The following is a 23,350-nucleotide window of genomic DNA, read 5'->3' on the forward strand; positions in this document are numbered from 1 at the left end:
ATATAACATATAAAATAATGTAACCATAAATATGATATATAATATATAACCATATTATCAAACTACAACAGGCATAAATTTACGACTCGTAGTGACTCGTTTCAAATTCACACCACGACTCAGTCAGGAGAAAAAAAAAGTCACACAACGAGTCGCCTCGTTTTTGGTCCAAATCGACTCGACTCGTGACTCGTAAGAGTCTAACAACTATGCTTCTAGCTGTTTAAGGGAAAAATGGGAAGTTTTGCATCTTCTAACATTTTCGGTTATAAAAAATGAATTCAAACTCAAATGACCAAAAGTTAGAAAATCATAAACAAACACAAAATATAAAGAAAACCTTCTAGTTGTAAGTTGTAACACCAAATCAAGTTGTCCACCCAAAATTAGTAGTTATATCAAATGATTAATTTACATATTTTGATAGCTAAACCATACTCACTAAACCATTTGTAAGTAACCCACAACGACCAGATTGTACTAACATAGCAAAAGATTTACATAAGATACAGAAATTAATAGAAGTTATTCCAATCTCCACCAACACAAAATCTAATTGGTATGATTTAGCTAATTTCAACTCCCATTGCTTCTTTCTGCAGCAAGTGTGAGCAACCTACATACACCTTGAGTCCATATATCATACTCCCTTTGATTCTTGCATTCGAATTCAACGACCCCACGGGTCACCGTTTTCAGGCCAAAGTAACATCGGTCATGACCGTTTTCCACCAAGTGACGTCCCGGCCATGGAGACATATCTTTTAAAACTTCCAACACAATATCTGTGGAAAAAGAGAAAGTTATTGTCAAAAGAATGGGAATGTGACTTTAATCTTTAATGCTTTAACAAATCCCAAAAAAGACCCACAACACCACTGGCTTAACAGAGGGTGGGGAAGTGGGGTATCAAACTTACTCTTCTTCTTTTTTGTAATGGTCCCAGCAACATGTCTGCTCTTCATCTTCAGGATGACCTGATCCATATACACAAAAACAGTCTGTTTTTTAAGTGTTCATATTTAACTTTTTCAGTGTTCAATATGTTTTCTTAAAATAAATATATGATCAATGTACAATAACAAACTTATTAAATCAATCATTTCCAAGGTGGACTAGTGATAAGGTGGGAGTGGCAGAACGGCTGAACGCCTTAAACAAACACGGGTTTAAACCTCCTCGATAAACATCAAGGGCAGTGAAGAGCCGGAAAACGACCAGAACGACCATGGTAACATCGGTAAGACACAGTATTTGGAGCCAAAAGCTTAATCCTCCCCGGTAGCCTGCGTAGGATCCCTCTCCGTTTCAACAAAATCATTATAAAAACATATTTCTGAACTATAATGTTTTTTATACAAGAATAACAAGTCATCTTTTAGTGGGTTTGAAAGGTCTAGGCTCCAACCCACTAAATTGAAGTAGTCAAAGCATTGATAATTTATAGATTATAGATATACTAAAGTTAAGTTCATAATTTTCAACAACTGTTCACAAAAATGCTTAATTGATATTAGTTTGTTGAAACACAAACATATACCAACAGTTTCAGTCTAATAATGGGTCTTTTCTCTTTTGAATGTAAACACAATAGTAGAAAAGAAACATGTTCCCAATAAATGAGAGTACCAAAGCTCATTTGGTCTAAAAGAAAACAATGGGTGACATCATTGTGTAAATGTTAAGGAAGAATCATAGTTAAAAAAACTATATATAGTTATACATTTTTTTATATAATAAAAACAGCTTAAGAAGCTACAATAGGATTTGACTAGCATATCAAAAACATTTAAAAGATTAACCTGATCCATTTTGTTGATATAAACAGAAACTATTTTCCAGTGAAGATCACCTGCAATAATTTAGAAACTTCATTAACACTTGAAACATCGAGTACAGCGATCCAAAAAGGTTGTGACAGATTAATTAATAACGAACCTTTACGTGTGCGTTTGAGAAGTACACAACCTCTTGCAAGTAATTCTCGGCTACATATACCAAGAAAATTTTCTTCTGGTAAAAACTCATCACTGAAACTCCCATTTGAGCTGCTGCCAGTGCCATTGCTATGCGAACTTCCTTTTTCTGCTCGGGGTACAGAGGGGATATGACGCGTTTCTTTTACAGTCCTTGCTTTTAGTGTTGCCGCACCACGGAGAGCTACAATATACAACAGTTAAGATAAATTGAATAGCAAAATGGGCGGGTCAAGGGTGAATATGTCAGATTGGGTAATTTTAAGTAGAAGCTAGATTGGGTTGATCACGAATACCTTTTCAAATATTTCAATAATTAGTGTGATAAATATTATCATGTCGTTAACCAAGTCATATCAAGTTGATTAATGAACCATTAAGGTTGACGGTTCAAGTCTTCTTTTAGGAGATGTTTAACCCATTTGACCCAAAACTGTTTCCATTTTATCAAAAAAAAATTTGTTTTTATACATTAAGATAAAAGAGCCCAAATTGATACAAGTAAATGAGTCAAAGCTTTTGCTTCCACTAAAAAACAAAATTAATCTCAAATTACCAGTGGCAGCAGCAGCCGTTAAAGTCATGATATCTCCCGGTGACTTGACATTAACCGCGGAGCTAACAACCGATGCCAGATGGTCACGCTCCGCACCCATTGCCTCTGCAGCTTCCACACACTGTGCTGCAACTAGAGTAGCGGCAGATGCTACTGCCAAGTCGGTTTTCATCATCTCCTCATCCTTTCTATTTCCTGCTGAGGCAGCAGTGGCAGCTGCAATTGCAGCAACTACAGCAGCAACACCTGCGACCGATACAGTTGCATGTAATTGTGCATTATGAACTCTCGTCTCCTCTTTCTTTTTCTCTTTTCTGTCCTTCAACCACCTTCCCACTGTTTTACCTCCACCACCAGTAGGTGCTGCGGCACTGCTGGCTCCACCTCGATACTGGTTGTTCACCGGATTTTTTGTACGACAATACTGCTTAGCACAAAGACAATTGGCAAACACAATGAGTCAATGACAGTATTGCAGTGTAAAGGTGAAGTTATGAGACAGGTGGGAAAAATTTTGGTGTTGACATGACCATTTTTTTACTGGATGTTGCCTTAATTTTTACATTTTAATGCATCTATTTTTTATAAACACATGCACCGTATTTTATACTACACCAGAATGTAAATATTATGCATCAGACATGTATTAGCAACAAAATCCTTTCTAGAACGTAGAGCCTTATAGCTCGATTCTTCCTGATACTCTTAATTTCAATTATTTCAAGTACTTTTACTTTGCATTTTTATCAATTACATCATCTAATGTTAAGCATAATTACCTAACATAATTAGCCATCAAGATCAAATCATTCAGAAACCAGGTTGTAGTTGTATATTTAAATGACAGACCATATTAGGTGCTATCACTATAGGATATTAATTAAAAATCTACTATATTAGATATCAAATTGAAGCATACCTACCTATAGTTGTACATTAATGTGCCCATTTTTGGAGGGCACTGTCAAAGTTGGCCTGGCCCCCTCAACATTATGAGCCATAAGTTAGGATCAAATCAAACAATTAAACATTCAATAATAAACACCAAATTATGCTACGAGTACTACCTATGAGCTACAGTATACCATATAAAGAAATTGATAATGACAACCCTAATAGTGTTCACTAATAACTTATTTCACGCATAAAAAATGGTACTTTTCATACTAAATACTAACCCCTCTAAATTTCCTAACAGTAAAGTAAAAATTTTAATACATCTAACTTCTCTTTACTCAGGGGTCTTATAAGCAAAACCCAACATATAATCACTATGAGTTTCTACATAAAAATTTTCTACCTTAAAGAAGTAAATATAACAGGATCTATGAATCTTGGACCATTATAGACAATAAGTCAATAACATATATATTCTTATATTATTTGTTATTTTGCAAGTGAAAAGTCTGTTTTTGGTATATCGTGTATACCATGATTCCCATGTAAAAACTTTTATTTTAGTTTAAAAACTGGTTAAGTTGTGTATATCAGAGTCAACATCTCGGCTCTTTCTCGTAGCCTGAACCTAGATCCATTTCCTTAACTGTTGAGTCTAGACTCTAGAGTAACTTTTGTTTTAGTCTACCTTAATATATATTAAAAGGCAACTGACTTAACCTAAATTAACCAATCACAACTCTTAATTTTTCTAACTAAATAAAATTAGCACATGTCATAATATAATTTACACTTTTTTGTTTTTAATTATCAATTTACACTTTTAAACTTTTTTCTTAAAATAATAATTTTATCGGAATAAAATACATAAAATATAAAACTCATGTTTATCCAAAATATCTAACTATTTAAATAATTTAAGAAACATATTTTTAATAAATACATAACACCAACTTGCGTACAATTAATCTTCATCTAACTATAACTATAACTTATTAAGTTATTTTAATTTATAACTTATCAAATTATCAATGATTATATAATCTAAAAGTTTCATAAAAAAAATGTCACAACAAAAACTACAAAAAGTTTTTTAATTGTACGGTTAAGAAAATATACAACAAGTCTTGACATGATATTGATAAACGAACACTTAAACGCTTTTGTCAATGTCCACTTTTACATTCCGTTACTTTAATTTTCATTACATTCTTTATATTTAAATTTATCAGTTTGTTCTTTCATAACTTTAGTTACATTTTTTATATTTGAATTTACTGGTTTGTTCATTTACAACTTTTTTTGACTTACACCTATTTAATTTTATCTTTAATATGTCATAAACAATCCGTGTATTTGACACAGAGTTTAAATCTAGTTTAATATTTAATTCTTGAAAAGTATGAAATTCTATGGACCTATACTAATGAAGATAACAAAACGAATCACTTAAATACAATAATTCTCTCGAAAGACAAGATTGTAGATTCTTATTAGAATGAAAGAAAAGACGACGGATATTGGAATATTGCCGGGGGACGTTATTGTAGTGTTAACAAGTAAATTCTAAAAAAGAATAGATTATTGTATTTTTAATTTAAAAAAAATTTAAAACAAATTGTTGTAATTATTGTGGTAGGGACAAAGTACAAAGTAACAATCACATTGAAACACTTTAGAATCAGATCATCACAAACAAAACAATAAATTATGAAAATCAAATCATAAGCTAGCTTAGTTAATTTAAAACTAAATTCCATAAATCATCATAAACCTTTTATTTATTTTATTTTCTATTGAACTCTTGTTTTGTCATTTAGTGATCATTATTATATTACTGTTAAAGAGAAAACTGCAATATAAGTAGCTAGTGTGAGTTATGCTATGTAAAAATACAACAATTGTCAGACTTGAGCTCAAATCACCGAAAAAACAACTACACAAGAGTCATAATTACACACACAAAATCAAACTTAAAATGAAATGATATTTATAACCAAAAGAATTTATTTGATACAAAAATACAAGAAAACATGTACAAGTTTATTAATTTTATAGTGTCATATTCCTTACAAAAAAAAAATACTCAGTAATATGTTTTACACAGTTGTAAACTATACATTATCGTATTAGTACTTGTCGCGTGTGACTAAGATTGTTATGTACATATCCACTCCGATATATAATATGCTGGAAGTTCATGGCGTACCTTGATATCGTCGAGTTCGGATGGAGAAACAGGTGGACTATCAGTAAGTGAACCATTTAAAGGTCCACTGCTATGTGACAATCTCCCGGATGTCCTTGGAGATACCTCTTGCTGCAAACCAATAATCAAAATTGAAAAAAAATAACAAAAACCAGCCTCTAAATTAAAATACTCTTTTTCACCATTACATCATAAACGACACTTTACTTTATTTTTGCTAATATATACTGTTTTTAAACTTCACCCAGGGTGAAGGTGCCAAATAAACTAGTAGGATTATGTTAAATTCAAGAAAATGACAATTATATGTTGTGCACAAATATTACCATGAAAAAAATTAATTAAAACATTTTCACAAATTTAGCCCAATGACAAACAATCTAGTTTTTTGTGTTGTGCACAAATATTCATGAAACATTAAATTCCAAGATTCCTACCTAGTTAGCTAAAGTCAAAACTATAGCTACAACAATACTCAATCCCATCCAGACAAAAATAAAAAATAAAAATAAAAATATTCATGAAAGACAAAATTAATTAGTACTATGAGGAAAGGACTTACAGAATGAGCTAAAATGCGTTCCATAATAAGTTGTGAAGTTTCAGAAGAAGAAAAAGCAAAAGGAGTAATAGTAGTAGTGGCAGAACCAATAATATCTTGAAAATGGTCAAGATTTTGAAAATGATCTTGGCTAGTAGTATTGTGTTGTAATGGGGGTGGAGCTAAAGCTTTAGAAACTTGTAGAGCAGAAATGCTCCAAGAACGAGAAAGGAATTCCATGGGGTCATTTAGTGGTGTTTCTGATGGCCGGAATATGACGTCATCGTCATGATTATTATGGCTTACTGTTGTGTCCATATTTTTTTTATTTGAATAATGGGAATGAGGAGTAATTATGAAGAAAGCAGTGTATATTTGTATGTATATATATAAAGGATTAAAGTGTAATGTAATGGAGGGGTGGAGTGACGGTTGTTCAGTGTGTAAGTAAAGCTTTTGTCTCTTCACACGTACGACGGCGCTTTCTTTTATGTGTTTTGTAATTATTATATTATCGATATCGATAGATATAGATATATAGATTATAGATATAGAAGACTGAGATGGGGGGTGGGGGTGGGGGTGGGGGTGGGGTGGGAGAGTGTTTATATTTATACACGCGTGTTGGGCAGAAAAACTAAACTTTGGTTTCCAATAAATGCTTTTCTGATTGATGCATTGCAACTTCTTTACTCTTTCTAATTTATTTTGGGTTCATGGTTTTAACCCGTTAATATTTAGGGATGTGTATGGTCCAGTTTGGACAGTTTTAGCCAAAAAATCTCAACCAAACTAATATATACAGTTTCATGATTTTTCAAACCAATCCGTCCAAATTGTTATGTCGAACCAAACCAACCAAAACCAATTAATCCGGTTTGGTTTGGACGGTTAAGCGGTCTTTTATTTTTTGAAATTAAATGTACAAAAAAATAAAATAATACGTAGCATCTAAGATTCGATATCATGACATAACAAAATACTCATAAGTCTTATAAGACAAACAAACATAACAATTTAGGATTCGATATATATCATGTCTACAACTTTGACAAATAATAAGTATACTAGATTTTAGATCCGTGTCCAACACTGGACACGGGATTTATGATATTAACAATATTAGATTTCCATACATTTAAGTCATAAAAGTTTACAATTTTAAAAAAACACGGTTTTAAGTGTTATATTTTGCAAGTTGTAGTATAATAATCATAGATTCCTCACTGTTATTATTAGCCTAGACATATTGATGGAATTGTTTGCCGTAGTCATTCCACAAGGCACATGCTATATATAATAATTTCTCCATTATAGAATATTTTGAAACAGATGTACTCATAATGTGATATTATTAGAAAAAATAATTAAGAATTAAAATATAAACATATTTGTGCTCCTGTACTTGACATTTAAGTATATGTATTTAATCATGATGCGCGTTCATAACACGCATATGTTTATTTTCAATCACTTGTTCTATGATAATATGATAACAATTAGAATTGTTTTTATATTCTTTGATAACAATTAGGACTCTTCTAATATTTGTTAATAAGTCATTAGGTTTTCAAATTATTTTTTATAGAAAATATTTCATATGTTAAATTTTTTTTACTTAATTAAATGATTGTAAATTTTAAAAAATTCTCTCAAGTTGATGGTTAAAAATAAATATAAATGGAGTATTCAGGGCTAAAAAGTGTAAATTATTGATGGAAAACAAAAAAGTGTAGATTAATGAGACTTTTTATACAAATTAATATAAACATTAATATAATAATATATTTGGATAATGATTATTATGATTTTTAATTTGTAGTTTATCTAAATGATGACATCATCAAAAGTCAATTTGATGAAATCGAACGATGTGATTGGTTAATTAATCATTAGTTCAACTGTCTTATAGTATATATTAAGATACAATTTACATTATTAACTATTAATATAGATATAAACTTACATTTATTAAAAGTAAATGGTCCGGTTTGGTTTTACCAGATTGTATAATATCTAAAACCAAAACCAAACCATACAAATGGTTTACGGAAAAAACAAACCGACGGTTTAAAATTTTGATTTAAAACCAACCAATCCGTCCAAATACCCCGATTTAAATGGTTTAGCCGATTTGGACCAAACCATGCACATCCCTAGTAATATTTATAAGACATTATTGTTGCTACCAATTTCTTTTTTTTTTTTAATTTCTTAATTTTTAAAGCTGCATATTAAAGGTTGACTTTCCCAAAAGTCAAACAATCTCAATTTTTGTCAGTCTTTTCTATTTTTCATACACCTAACATATCAAAAGTTATATCAAAAATTATATCAAAAATTCATGGTTTATTTTTTGGTTGAATATATCAAAAGTTATCTGTTGTTTTATTTTAAAGATCACTGGAGATTGTCATTTAGGTACCATAACATTTTATCTTTTTTATTATTTATTCTTACCAATAACCATAATTTTTTCACAATCAAACTTATTTTTTTTTTAATGATCAATCATCACTTTTTAATTGTAACTTATTTTCTTTTTAATAATCAATCATCACTTTTTATCAATTAAAGTAATTTCATTTTTAGAAAAAAAAATACAGTTGGAGAGTTTTAACACAGTCAAATTATTGAAAACATAATTTTGCTTAAAAAGAGAGTTGATTTAGTTGGAACAATACAATACACTTAGTATAAGAAATTAAATTCATGGATTAATCAACAAGTTAGATACATTAAAAATGGTGAATTAAGACCATCATTTCCACATAACAAATTAACAGTTATAACAATTCCGACAAGCATCCATTTTACGGCTAAAATTTCGACAAACATCTTTTTCCGGCGATTTGATAAAGAAACTTAAATCCTTCTGACGACAATTCTGGCAAGCATTTGAAATATTTGGAAATAGGTGTCTGTGTGGAATGATCGACATCTCAATTTTGGAAACAACAACACCAATAGAGTATACAGTCAACATGCGTTCCTAAAGAAATATTTGAAATCTAAAAAATGCACTTTGCATGAACTTGTGGGCTGTATTAATCGTCTGGTTGAGTCTCAACATACTAAGAGATAGAAACTGTGGATTTAGAGCGACTGCTGTTTGCATTGGTCGTCATCAAGATGATTGGCGTCAAATTCGTACGGATTTATTGGATGAGTTATCTTTGCATAATGCAAGATACACTGCAATTTTTAACAAAGAAGGCGTACAATCACTTCAGTACATGTTGAATCACTTTGAAGGAGGATTTGCAGATCCATCATATTGGATGATTATGCCAGACACTGGGCTACTCATTGCTTCAAGGTATAATGTGGTGGTTGTTTTTTTGAGCAAAGAAGGAGATACAACGTGCTTACCGCTTTTTACTAGCCCACCAAGTTCACAACCACTTGATATTTGTGTAATTGGACGCTTCAATGGTAATCATTTCGTGAGACTGGTGTTACAAGGAGATTTTTCGGTACCTTCTACGCATCCACAATGGTCTAGTCACGCATTTGATCGGGCATGGGAAAAATCCGCTTTTGCATAGACAAAATGTGTACAACCAGATTAAATTTCCTAGACGTAATTCAGTAGGTGTAAGAACTTGTATTAATATTGATTAAGAAAATGATTATTATATTTTATTATCTATGAGTATTATTTATATCTTCTACTATTATGTATAATTATATAAGGTGCATGTTAATGATTTTATTTTATTTGTAGTCTTTTAATTGCAATAAAAAGTAAAATGTATGATATCGTAAATAATCATATAGAATATATATATATATATAGATGTAAAAAAAAAGTAACAAGACAACATGATTATCATATAAAAAATCAAATGAAAAAGTAAACTAAAAATAAAAAAATAACAAGACATCATGATTAGTATATCATGATTATTACATTTTTATAGCAAAAGTCAAAAGATAAATAATATAAAAGGAAAAAAACATCATGATTAATTTATTATTAAGATTTATATTAAAATATTGGTGTTTATAGTGAAAAAAAAAGTCACTTTGCTTTGTCCTTACAAAACTTATAAGAATTTATGATTGCTATAGAACAATAGAACTTAGGGGGAGGGAGTGGGAGTAGGAGTGGGAGTGGGGAGAGGGAAACACGTTTACCGTGAAAGAGATTTTGATTTTCCATGATAGACACCGCTTGAGAATAAAAGGGAAATGATATTGCTACAACAAATTGTAGTCATTTATAACAAATCCTGCATAATACAGTTGTACACATTGTAATGAATTTTGTATCTTTGTTGTAGATGACTAAATATTTGTTGTATAAATATCATCTCCCGAAATAAAAAGGGGAAGGAGAGAAGACAGTTGATTTATGGAAATAAAGCTTCCCCCCACCCCAAAAAAAAAAGAGTAAAGAAAATAGAAGTGTGAACATTTGGAGCTAAAACGCGAGAAGGACCAATTGGCACTAATTTTTGGACTACACAACTTGACGCCACAAAGTCAAAGGTTCGATGGCGGGATTTGAAGTTTTTTACCGACTAGCATGCTTACATCACCGATCTTGTTATGTTAGCCCTCATTTATAGCGAAAAACGTGAAATCGTGAATAAGTGTAGATGAAAATGTGATTTTTAAGTTTTTTTTTTTTTTTGATGGTTGGATTTTTTTTTGTTATTATTTTGGGTTTTTTTTTTCTATTTAGAAAATGTAACACCCCAAACCTTTCAAGTTTGACTTTTGACGTTGATCGTTAACTTGTCGTTGGTGACTGTTAGTTACTATGTGAATTATATGTAATTGTGTGATTTAAATGATTTACATGAGATATGTGTTAAAGTGATTTAAATTAATGAAATTAAAGTTGAAAATGATTAATAAAGTCAATTAATGTGATCGTTAAGATATAAGCGTCGATAAGTGTTCACGGTGGCGTTAAACGAGTCGTTAAGTGCCTAAACAAGTTATAACGAAGTGCGAGGGCCTAGATGTAAAGTTGTGAAAGTTGTTTCAGTATAAATAGGACTCAAAATTCGTTCATAAGGCTGGAGAAACAGATCTGAACCCTAAGAAAGCTTCACACACAAACCCTAGGTTAATTCTTCAAGTTCTAGGCGATTTCGCGGGATTTCGGAAGGGTTTTTGCTTGGTTTTCAATCTATTGATCAATCTACAGGTAATTGAGGTATTATTACATGGATTTTATGTCCTTTCAATCATATAATCAGATCCATAACTGGTCTAGGTTATTAGAGGATCAATTGATGTCAAAAACGTGTGTTTTGATCGATTCGGTAACCTAAAATGTTTGTTGTTGTGATGCAAATCAAGTAGGGATTAATCAATGATTTCATTGCATCATTATGGTCTTAAAATGATGAAATTTGAGGTACAAAAGTCGTTCATAAGGTTATGGGTCGTTTGGGATGTGTTGGGTTAAGTTTTGGGGTTGTTTTTCACGACTGGTCGTCGTAACTCCCGTTACGGTTGTGTAACTCCCGTTAGCTGGATAATTGCGATAACACGTCCATTGTAACTCCTGCTACAGATATTCGTAACTCCCGTTAGGGACTGATTTTGTTAATATTTCTAAACGACCATAACTTTTGAACCGTAACTCCGTTTTTGACGAATAAGCTATGCACTGAATCGTGAGAGAGTCTATTTTCTAATGGTAATGCTTTTAAAAGATGATGATGATGTCAAGTTTTCAGAAGGGTTAGTTTAGTGAATGAATGTCGAGTTTCGTCGAGTTATGTAAGCTCTAAAGCATTAATCGAACCTCCGATGCATCAAGTTTTGTCATGGGTCATATTTATAGGTATCTATACCTAAGTTATGACCATAAGTAAGTGGATATTTGATTAGCTCATTATGTCGCTTAATGGTTATAGGTAGTCGGAATACATGCAAAGCTCGATAACTTACGTTATCATTTATTGCGCTCTTCAACGAGGTAAGATACATGACTTTTCTCACGCTGGAGGCACAACAAAAGTTGTTTTCTCTAATTAACCTCTTAATTGGATTATCTTATGTGTGTCGGGTTATCCGGGTCATGCGGGAGGTTATATGGGAACATATGCATGTTGAAGTAGTTAATTATGTTGTGATGACGTTTAAAGTTGAAGTAATTATATGCATATGTAGCGTGATGATTACAATGATGTTTCCATGAAGTGTATATGATATGTGTTGTTGAAATGATTTATGTTGATATGTTGACATTTAAAGTAAAAGTAAGTATGTGCATATGAAAAGATGATGATTATAAGGACGTCATCATGTTATGTTTATGACATGTGATGTGATGTTGATAATGTCGTTGATATGCCTTAATGTTGATATGTGATGGCTTGTATGTGGGACTTAGGTATGACATGTCTAGTTCACTAGATACACGTGGGAATTGCTATGAGTTGTGCACGTTAGTGGGATTAAACGTTAAAGTAGATGTGGGATTAATTAGGTAATGAATACCTAATGTTAAAGTAAAGTGTGAAATGTGGGAAATCGTTCTAGCCTTAGTGTTAGTGCGTAAAAGTAAGAAAGATAAATACATGGGAAATGCTATAGCTAAATACGTGAGATTGACATGGGAAGTGTTAAGCTTAACCCGTGCTAGATGTAACGCTAGTGCGTAAGACGTGGGAAATCGTGCTAGATGTAATGCTAGTGCGTAAGACGTGGGACATCATGCTAGATGTAATGCTAGTGCGTAAGACGTGGGAAATCGTGCTAGTTGTAATGCTAGTGCGTAAGACGTGGGAAATTGTGCTAGTTGTAAAGCTAGTGCGTAATATGTAAAGATGTTAGACGTGAGAATACGTCGATTAAGATAAATATATGAATATGTGAGAAAGATGTACATGTAATTTAAGATGTGGGATTACAAGGTGACGTGAGATTTAATAAGATGTGTTGAGACGTGTGATAAGAACGATGCATAGGCACAATTAGGAGTATATGTCCTACATGTGCTATGCATATATGTGCGATATGTTTATGTGTGATATGTAAGACGTAAGATGAAGTCAATTAAGCTGATTAAGATGATAATAAGATATGTGTGGATGAAGTATATGTGGTTTACGTTGTGAGACCACCATGTTATGTGCTAATATGAATACGTGTGACAAGTTTATGCGTGATATGCCAAGATATGATATGAAGTTACGTTTAAGTGGTAAGTCTATGTTGATATGATATAAGATACGCATTAAGATGTATATGATAATATGATGTATATGTTGATATGAAATGAAATGTGATGCAATGTGGGAAAAGGGAAGTATGGGTTTATCTATGATAATTGTGAATGAAGTGTAATGTGATCATGTTTTGATAAGTAAGATATGACGAAGTTTTATGAAAGTAAAATGAAGAATGTTTTATCAAAATGTGTGTATCTTACTTAGCTAATTTTATTAGCTAGCACTTGCTTTTATGAAAATGTTGTGTCCATCAGGATAAGCAGGTTTGAGCTAGGAAAGAATTAGCTCGGTGAGATGGGTAGATGCAATAAAGAAGACTAGCATAGTTTGTTGAATGCTTAGACTTCCCTTTTTAGCCTTATGTCTTGGCTACTTTCGTTCATGATTTATGAACATGTATTAATGATGGCATTTATGTTGGTGCCATAACTTGGATTTCATTTATATTGTTTTGATGATGCACGTTAGTAACACCATTTTATAAAGGTACCATCCAGTTACGGAAGGAGCAGTTTTAAAGTGATCCTTTTCCGCTACTTTTTAAACACCATTTGGCAAAGTTTTTGAAATCCAGGTTTTTAGAATGACGGGTGTTACAGAAAATGTGTGTTTTCTTTTCCAAATTTTGTAATGTTTACTTATAGGTTTTAAAAAAGTGATTTATGTATTAGTTTATATGAGAAAAGTATCCGCGCGTTGCGGCAGTAGTGGCGGAGATTGGTGGTGTTGGCGGCGATGACGAGTAGTCTAGGTTATTGATGTAATTTGGTTTTGATAAGACGAACATGCTACCCGCGCGTTGCGGCGAATACTATTGATAGGGTTTCTCATGTCACGATTACCTTGTTTTTGACTCTTAGTTTTTGGTCAGTTTGTGTATTACTTTCATAATTGTTTGGAGAAAGAGGAGAGTGTTTGCCAAAGAAAAAGAGCTATAGAATATGGAATAGCAAGGTAAAGAATAATGGGTGTGCATGGGCAAATAAGTAAATTCGCATGTTCCAAAAGTTTTAAACTTTCAACACCACCCAATAATTTTTATAAGGGAGTATAGATGTTGAACCTTAAAATGTTAAACAAGATTATTTACTTTATAATACAGTATAGATAGTTTTTAAAGTTATACGATATTTTAAAAAATGAAAAATAAATGACGATATGGAGATTTGAGAAAGTTTGATGAAGTTTGGTAAATGTGGCGCCACTTATTTAAGTAAGTTTGGAAAAAATTGAGGTGAAATTTTTTTATTTGGAAGTGGTAATGTGGAAATTTAGTAAACTTTGGGAAATTGGTGATCACTCCCTCTCATGTATATAGTTATAAACTAAAGCTAATAATCTATATGTTAGTTAACCTAACTTTTAGTTTTATACTTTCCATTATTCTAAAATTTTGGAAAATAGTTTGAATCTATGAACAAGTCAATTACATAAATATCCACTAACTAGTTTTTTTCTTTTAAATTATATCATATAAAATGACCAACTAGCAAAATACTAGAATTCAAATACAAAAGAACAATCTAATATACAACAGTATCACAATTAGATCCAATCTCGGGACTTTAATTGTTAAGATTGCATGATGGTTGAAAACACCTGTGTCAATTATGATAGCCCGAGATAGAAGAAAAAAATACCTCACAATCGAAAACCAAACCACTGATTTTCACTTTCATAATATGTTTGATGTAATCCCAAACAAGTCCCGGGGGTTACAACCAAAGAGAAACTGCTATCGAGATAAATAATCCGAATAGGAAGTGAACAACAATAAACCAAAAGAACTACCGAGCTAATAAATGATTTCTCATCCACCAGTCCCGTCCAATCGTAGTCTTCGTGCGTCAATACCGAAACCAAAACAAAGAAAATTTGATTATGGTATCAACGAACACCATGTTCTTTTTCTCTGACGGATAAAGATAACATATCGTTCCTAATCTTTCAGAGCTCCCACCAAACGATAAAAAGAACAGTAATTAGTATATCCTTAATGACCTTAACTTTATTTATATTTTCCGAAAATAGCAGTACAGTAGGATATGAAAGAAGGTCCATGTCAAACCATTTACAAATAGAATTTCAAACCCATATAACAATACAATATTATGAAGAAACATGGAATTTAATATCCGACCACTAACAAGTTATATTTCACTTTTATGCTTTCTTGTAAAAATTATTTAGGGTTGTTAAACTTTATATTATAATACATCATTTTTACCAATTCAACACCTGTTACCTATTAACTTAACATCCATTATAACAACAACAACAACAGGATCCAATCCCTGCGCGAGGTATGGGGGAGGTAAGCTGTAGACAGTCTTACCTCTACACAAAGGTAGAGAGACTGCTTCGATAGGGACCTCCAGCCACAAAGGAGTGCAAGACAGAAAATGAGAAATGTTTAGAAAATCATACCTGTCTGCCGAGAATCTGAAAAGAAGCAATACCTGTCTGCTGGGTCCGGCTACTATGCGGGTCGAACGTTTATCACTCATGCGTCCTACCGATATCTTAGAAACATGTTTGACAATACAAATACAAATACAAAAGCAACCATATTGTGCATATTAAACAACATAAAAGTAGCAAACTAATACGTAACTCGAACAAGTAGTGGGAAACAACAAGACAAACATATAAATAAATAAGAAATGACAAAAACCTGAAAAGATCCCGATTGAGCCAAGGCAGTAACTACTTCTAACAACCTATGGAAAAAAAGACCTTAGGCTACCTAGCTATCCTAATCCTAATCCTCTCACCTGCTCTTCTAAACCAATAAACTAGTCTTAAACCCCTAGTCCTCTAGATAAACTCTCATTGGTCATGTCCTCCGACAGCCATCTTGGGGGAAACCAACACAAGAGTAACCTCCCCCCTCGGTTTAGGCCTCTCGAGACTCAAGGCCAAAAACCCCTACGAAAGGTCACAGAGAACCAAAGTCTAAATAAAAAGTCTACTTAATCTAAAACCCATATGCCTTACCCTCGCATTCCACTACCTTTACCTGGAAGCTCCTCTAACGCATTCGAAATTCCGTACTTCCACCTCCATCTACCTACCACTCTTCCTGTAACGTCAAAGTCCTCTGCAGCGTAGCTAAGCCACTTCTCTAGGCCAAACCCTCACAAACCTCCTTTGGCAAGGCAATATGGGAAAAGAAGACTATCTAGGTCGCCCAAAAGTCCTACCCTAACCTACTATTCTACTCTAATCCTAGTTCTCCATGTCGTCCTATCCGACGTCATGTCCTCCGACAGGCCAAGTTCCATTAGATCCTTCGCTAATCGATCCTCCCACCTCATCTTTGGTCGTCCCCTTCTTCGTATGCCGTCCACGTGAATAGACTCCGCTCTCCTTAGTGGTGCAGTTTCATCCCTTCTCCTAACATGGCCAAACCATCTCTAGCGCTCTTCCCTTAGCTTGTTAATGATGGTCCCTACTTTAAGTTCTGCTCTAAAAACTCCCGTCGGGATCTTGTCTGCTAAGGTCTTCCCGCAAGTCCACCTTAACATCCTCATCTCCGCCACCTCTACTCGCGCCGCTTGGGCTTTCGTCATCGCCCAACATTCTGACCCGTATAGCATAACCGGTCTAATAGCCACTCTATAGAACTTCCCTTTCAGCTTTAGCGGGATCCTCTTGTCACACATGACTCCCGTAGCTGCTCTCCACTTCATTCATCCGGCTTGGATTCAATGTGTCACGTCTTCGTCTATCCCACCCGATTTGTGTATTACTGATCTCAGGTATCTAAAAGACGCCTTCGAACGCAATATGCGACCCCCAATGCTAATAACTTCATCCCCATTTTGTCTTATCTCCTGGTTATCGAAGTCACATCTAAGGTATTCTGTCTTCTCTCGGCTCATGCACAAACCATGGTCTTCAAGGACTTCTCTCCATTTCTCTAGCCTCTGGTTTAGTTCCTCCGTCGATCTCGCTGTCAGCGCAATGTCATCGGCAAAAATCATACACCACGGTAGTTCCTCCTGTAGGCCCCTGGACAATTTGTCTAGGATCAACATGAAAAGGTATGGGCTAAGCGCCGAACCCTGGTGTAGGCCCATATCTACCAAGAAAAGTTCCGTGTTCCCCACATGGGTTCGAACACCAGTCCTCGCCCTATCATACATATTCCTAATAACCCTAATGTATCTCCCGGTAACCCCTTTCGCTTGTAGCGTCCTCCAAATCAGCTGTCGTGGTACACTATCGTATGCCTTTTCCAAATCTAGGAAGGCAAAGTGTAGCACTTTTTGTCTTTCCCTATACTTAACATCCATTATAAGTAATTGATAAATGTACTTAATAATTATTGATATTTAATATGTAATTGTGTTCTTGTTATCAATTTCATCTATTTGTCTTCTTTCAACTTTTCGTTTTTCTCGTACAAATTTGATAGTAAACATATATCAAGTTAAGAAGAAAGTAAACTTTTGATACATGTTCACTTTAGTAGATTTTGTTCTTTAAGCTTAAACAAGTGTTTAAGTTAAATGCCAAATAGTTCGCCACCATGCTACCTCCCCTAGTTCGCCCTTTACACCGTATCTGAGGGCGACTTTCTTGGTTCGTCATTTTGCTTGTTGACTTGGCACGCTTTCTAGGAAAAAAGGGTATTGGGATGGGGGACCAATGTAAAAGTGTCACAGGACACAAGTCGTCTCACTTTTCAAATCCATCAATTTCCACCTTTTTCAAATGATAACTTTTCCTATCCCACATGACACATGTCTTAGGTCGCCTCGAGTCGCCCCATCATTCTAAGACCATCTTATCAGCGAGCGGGTGCCACAATTTGCAAATATTATATTCAAAAAAAGGGAAATTGTACTTCAATCCTCAACGACCATCCTCTGATTCAATCTACATTGTTACAAAGTTCACGCCACATGTTTTCATATGATTTGAAGATAATATTTTATTATACATAACCAATAATAACCCATATTAGTATTTCTTTAATATCTTACATTCTATAGACTTTTATAAAAATACCAATTCATGATATTTTTAATTTTTTTTATAACGAACATTTTGACATAAGTTTTATTAAAAATGAAACTATTTAAAAATATGTATTTTTTTAATATTTTACTAACTTTTTATTTCCTTTTTGTTATTTTTATTTTAATAAGATTATTAATCATTTATTTATTTGAAGTGTAATAATTACTTTAAATAAGTTAAAGATAGTTATATATTATATTATATAATTATAATATAATAATAAATAGTTTCGGTTGAATTGTGAATAATAATGAAAACTTGAGATAGGTTGGATTTTATGGGCAGAAGAGAGAGAGATTAGTTATTAACTAAAGATTGAGTTTGATTGGTTCACTGATGTGGATGTGAGTAGTCTAAGGATATGTTTAGCAAAACTAGCTGTAAGTTCATAGCTGTAATCTGTTAGTTGGTAGCTGGTGGCTGGTAGCTGGAAGTTGTTAGCTGTAACTAAAAGCTGGAAGCGAAAGCTTTTTAAATATATTAAAGTGTTTGGCAGAATAGTTGGAGCTTTTAATAAAAGATGCAAAATGACAAAAATAGACATAATTTAAAATACTTAATATTAAACCATATTTAATATTAAACAAATAGATTATTATTTTTTAATATTAAACATATATATAAATTATTTGTCGATTAAATACTCAACATAACAAAAATCAGCTTGTTTCCAATTTATATTTTAAAAAACCCACCTTAACATATAGATAACAAAAAAATCTTTCACATATACACTTTACTTGTTTAGGCTTTCAAGAGTGAAACGTTTGTTACATTTGGCACGCCTATAAAGTGACTGGAACGCCCAGGGAACGTCCAACACACCGCCCCTATGGGCGTTGCACTTGGATAAAATCGTTGGCCCGTTCGAAATGGAACGAGTATTTCTCCTTTGACCAACCGTTGAAAACGTACCCCCCCTCCAACGGTCACTATTTTGATTTTCAAAAACCACCCCATTTTACAAAAACAACCCCTCTCTCTCATTTTAATCTTCAAATCAAATCAAACAAACCCATTTCACATTCTTCTTCCTCTATATCCGAAAATTACTTCCCCTTTTCACCATTTTCTTTTGTAAATGAATCCAAACCAATTTAACCAAAACTCTCAATTTCCAAACCCCAATAACCCAAACCAGCCCGACATGATGAGCGACCCAAACTTCACCAGAATCCTCATTTTATTCGAATGCTCGCCGGTAACCATCCACCCTCTCCTTTGCCGGGTTACATTCCAGCCTCTCTTATGCCAGGTTACTTTGCAACTTCTCCTTTCTTGGGTTTTCAACGGTGGTCATATAACACGGAAAATGCGTTTGGTAATTTTCATAACATATATATATATATTTAGCCGTATATATATACATATGTCTATACTTAAATATATATATATATATATATATATATATATTTTGATAGAGAGCAAAGGAACACAATCTCAACCTCAACAAATACAATCTCAACCCGATGTTGAAGTCATTCTTGAAACACAACTTCAACAAACTCAATCTCAACCCGTTGAGACTTCATCCCTGAAGACACAACATTTTTTATATATATATATCCCCCACTGCGCCGTAGTGGAGTTGAGCACTCCCACTGCGCCGCAGTGGAAAGTCTCGGACTCAAGTCTGGAAATGCCCCACTGCGCCGTAGTGGGCAAAATCACCCCCACTATGCCGTAGTGGGCGCCTGATTAGCAACCCTAAAACCATTTCAATACTTGAACAAACTTACAACCTCCACATTTCAATATGAACTTCATGAAACACATTTCAGAGATTGCCAAGAATAATATAGACACATTAACATACTTACATTATCAACTTGTTTCAAATTTCATGAACACCATTAAATGGGTCATTACCCAAGTTGACACTTTTTATGCCAACTATACCATTCAAGTTTTACAAGGTCGAAATGACACAATTAAGACCATATTTGCAGAAATAATCCAAAACTAAGTTTACCAAAGAAGACAATGCATCAAGAGCCATGAAGAGGTAGGATATCTAAGTATCTACCAAAATAAAACACCATACTTCCAAGTATGGTCAAACCTTCTACCTCCAAATCTTCCAAAAGAACTTTAACTTCAAGCTTCTAATAATTCAACTAGTTCCTTCTTCCGGAACCGCCTATAAGAAAGCATCAACAACTAAAATATAAGCAAAGGCTTAGTGAATATACTTGCATACATTTACGAATACGAAGGAGGGCAACGCACAAAGAACTATTACATGTAACCTATGACATCGTCATGTCATATTTACATACTCATCTTTCCACACTAAACACTTACATGGATCCATATAAGCAAACAACATAAACATGATCGACTATCGGGGTTCTTAGCCCCGGAGGTTCTTAGGCCTCACTAGATCAACTATCGGGGTTCTTAGGCCCCGGAGGTTCTTAGGCCTCATAACTATGCCCCATATGGGCCTATGCCAAATCAATCATCACACATGGATAAACAAACTTCAACATAATGTGGTCGATTGACCCAACGTATACATGAAGGTATGCAAATATACTCACCTCCTCCGCAACTTGAACAATAACGCTAAAACGATTATGCATAAACAAGCTTCAACCTATGATCATAACATAAAAGTGCATAAGCTTACATTCACAACTTGACTAGCTCAACCTAGTTATACTCAAACACTAGCCTTTCTAAACCCAAACCCAACCATTTGTCATTGAGTCTCATTTACTTTCATCTTCAACGACATTAGGTACTTCAACCTACCAATATCATCCACATTTCACTCACTAGCAAAAACTCATCTTTTTATATAAACTAAAAATTATCATATGTACTTATCAATTTCATAATCAAACTCAACACAACTCAATGACAAACTAGGTTATCTAAGAAAATAGGATAAATTAACCATAATTTACATTCTAGCAAAAACCCCCAATTGGTTCACTCCATGAACCCTAATTTAAAAGAAAGATGAAAACTAATTAGGGGAAAATCAATACCTCAACAAACAATAAGTTAATTCAAGAATTAGGTTGGAAATTCTTCTTCTCCTCTTTTCTTTTTGAAATTCGGCCACCACCACCTTCCACCACAAACCCTAACTTTTCAATTTCTTGACAAAGATTGATGGTGATGATTATTATTATGATTTCTATCCTTAGCTTGAAGGAATTAAACTTTGATTTTGAATAAGGAAATGAAGAAGATGCATGGAGAGGTGAAGAAAAAGATTAGTGGAAGTGTAAGTAATGAAGAATGGATGTGGCTGGCACATTATGGGGATGCCACGCCCCATCTAATTTCTTGGTAATATAATACCCGCTATCCGCTAAAGTTGCAACTAAATTAACCCCATATCTAAAAATAAAATAGTAGGAAATTAATTTAATGTCAAAACTATGAAAAATGGTTAATTTCTTTTACGTTAAAATCTTGGGGTGTTACAACTCTCCCCCACTTGGAACGGATCACGGCCTTGTGATCCAAGCCATATGCAAAGACGGATAGTAAACAAGAACATCATGCTCGGACTCCCATGTGCAATCGGACATCTTACCGTGCTTCCACAAAATCTTATAAGTTCTTACCGTTTTATTTTGTACTCTTCTAAGCTCTTCTTCTACAATGGCAATAGGCTCCTCAATGTAGTTCAACTTTTTATCGACCTTGATTTCATTCAAAGGCACATAAGTAGATTCGTCGGCGAGGCACTTTCTAAGATAGGACACATGAAACGTAGGATATATTCCCGAAAGGTCATCCGGTAACTCCAAGCGGTATGCAACCTTGCCAACTTTAGCTAAAATTCTAAACGGGCCAATAAGACGAGGACTTAACTTTCCACGCTTTCAAAACCGTAAAACACCTTTCCATGGAGAGACTTTCAACAAAACACGGTCACTCACATTAAACTCAATCGGTCTTCTCCTTTTATCCGCATAAGACTTTTGCTGATCTTGAATCGCTTTCAATCTTTCCTTTATTACATCTATCTTCTCAATGGTTTTTAAAACCACTTCCGTACCACCTATTTCTCTTTGACCCACTTCTCCCCAACAAATTGGAGATCGACACTTTCTTCCATACAACATTTCATATGGTGACATTTGAATACTAGAATGGTAGCTATTGTTATACAAGAACTCTACCAAAGGTAAGTGGAGATCCCAAGTGCCTCCAAAATCGATTATACATGCCCGAAGCATGTCTCAAGCGTTTGAATGGTTCTCTCACTTTGACCATCCATTTGAGGGTGATAAGCGGTGCTAAGCTTGAGCTTGGTACCCATATCATCATGGAATTTTCGCCAAAAGTGAGAAGTAAAACGGGTGTCCCTATCTGAAACAATGGAGATGGGAACTCCATGTCTTGCTACCACTTCCTTCACATAGATCTTCGCCAAATCTTCGGATGATGATGTCTCACGAATAAGAAGAAATAAGGCACTCTTAGTCAATCTATCCACTATTACCCAAATCGTATCGAATTGATTTCTAGGCGTTTTGGGCAATTTGGTGACAAAGTCCATAGTAATATCTTCCCACTTCCATTTGGGAATTTCCAATGGTTGCATCATACCATAAGGCTTTTGATGCTCCGCCTTCACTTGCGCACAAGTCAAACACTTCTCGACATACTTCACCACATCACGCTTCATTCCGGGCCACCAATACTCCACTTTTAAATCATGATACATCTTTGTAGCACCGGGGTGAATAGAGTACTTGGATTTGTGAGCCTCATCGAGTAGAACTTGCTTCAACTCACAAGAGAATGGAATCCAAATCCTCCCAAAACGTAAGGAAAGGCCACGAGAATCCTTGGTAAAATTTTGAATTTGACCTTGAATTCTTTCTCTCTTTGGATCTCGTTGCAAGGCCTTTTCTTGAGCTTCTTTAACTTGGTCAAAGAAATCGTTGGTGATCAAAACCCATAAGGGAGAAACAA

General features: G+C 33.9%; 3 protein-coding genes across 3 annotated transcripts; 1 reads left to right on the plus strand and 2 right to left on the minus strand.

Annotated features, from left to right (window-relative positions):
• Positions 1-372: 372 nt before the first annotated feature.
• Positions 373-6,709, minus strand: LOC122599396 (VAN3-binding protein-like). The gene is made up of 7 exons (XM_043771902.1): positions 6,201-6,709; positions 5,639-5,749; positions 2,533-2,956; positions 1,939-2,160; positions 1,803-1,852; positions 920-977; positions 373-785 (listed from the first exon to the last, which is right to left on the minus strand). Exons 1-7 carry the CDS (start codon positions 6,495-6,497, stop codon positions 577-579), a joined length of 1,371 nt encoding a protein of 456 aa, XP_043627837.1. The 5' UTR covers positions 6,498-6,709; the 3' UTR covers positions 373-576.
• Positions 6,710-9,208: 2,499 nt separating this feature from the next.
• LOC122601177 lies at positions 9,209-9,727 on the plus strand. Its single transcript, XM_043773944.1, has one exon. It carries the CDS (start codon positions 9,209-9,211, stop codon positions 9,725-9,727), a length of 519 nt encoding a protein of 172 aa, XP_043629879.1.
• A 10,776-nt stretch (positions 9,728-20,503) lies between these two features.
• On the minus strand, positions 20,504-22,509 carry LOC122601178. Its single transcript, XM_043773945.1, has 4 exons — positions 22,259-22,509; positions 21,991-22,210; positions 20,950-21,005; positions 20,504-20,546 (listed from the first exon to the last, which is right to left on the minus strand). The coding sequence occupies exons 1-4, from the start codon at positions 22,507-22,509 to the stop codon at positions 20,504-20,506; spliced, it is 570 nt and encodes a 189-aa protein (XP_043629880.1).
• Positions 22,510-23,350: the final 841 nt, after the last annotated feature.

This window comes from Erigeron canadensis, chromosome 5 (genome assembly GCF_010389155.1).
Source record: "Erigeron canadensis isolate Cc75 chromosome 5, C_canadensis_v1, whole genome shotgun sequence".
Classification (NCBI taxonomy): Eukaryota; Viridiplantae; Streptophyta; class Magnoliopsida; order Asterales; family Asteraceae; genus Erigeron; species Erigeron canadensis.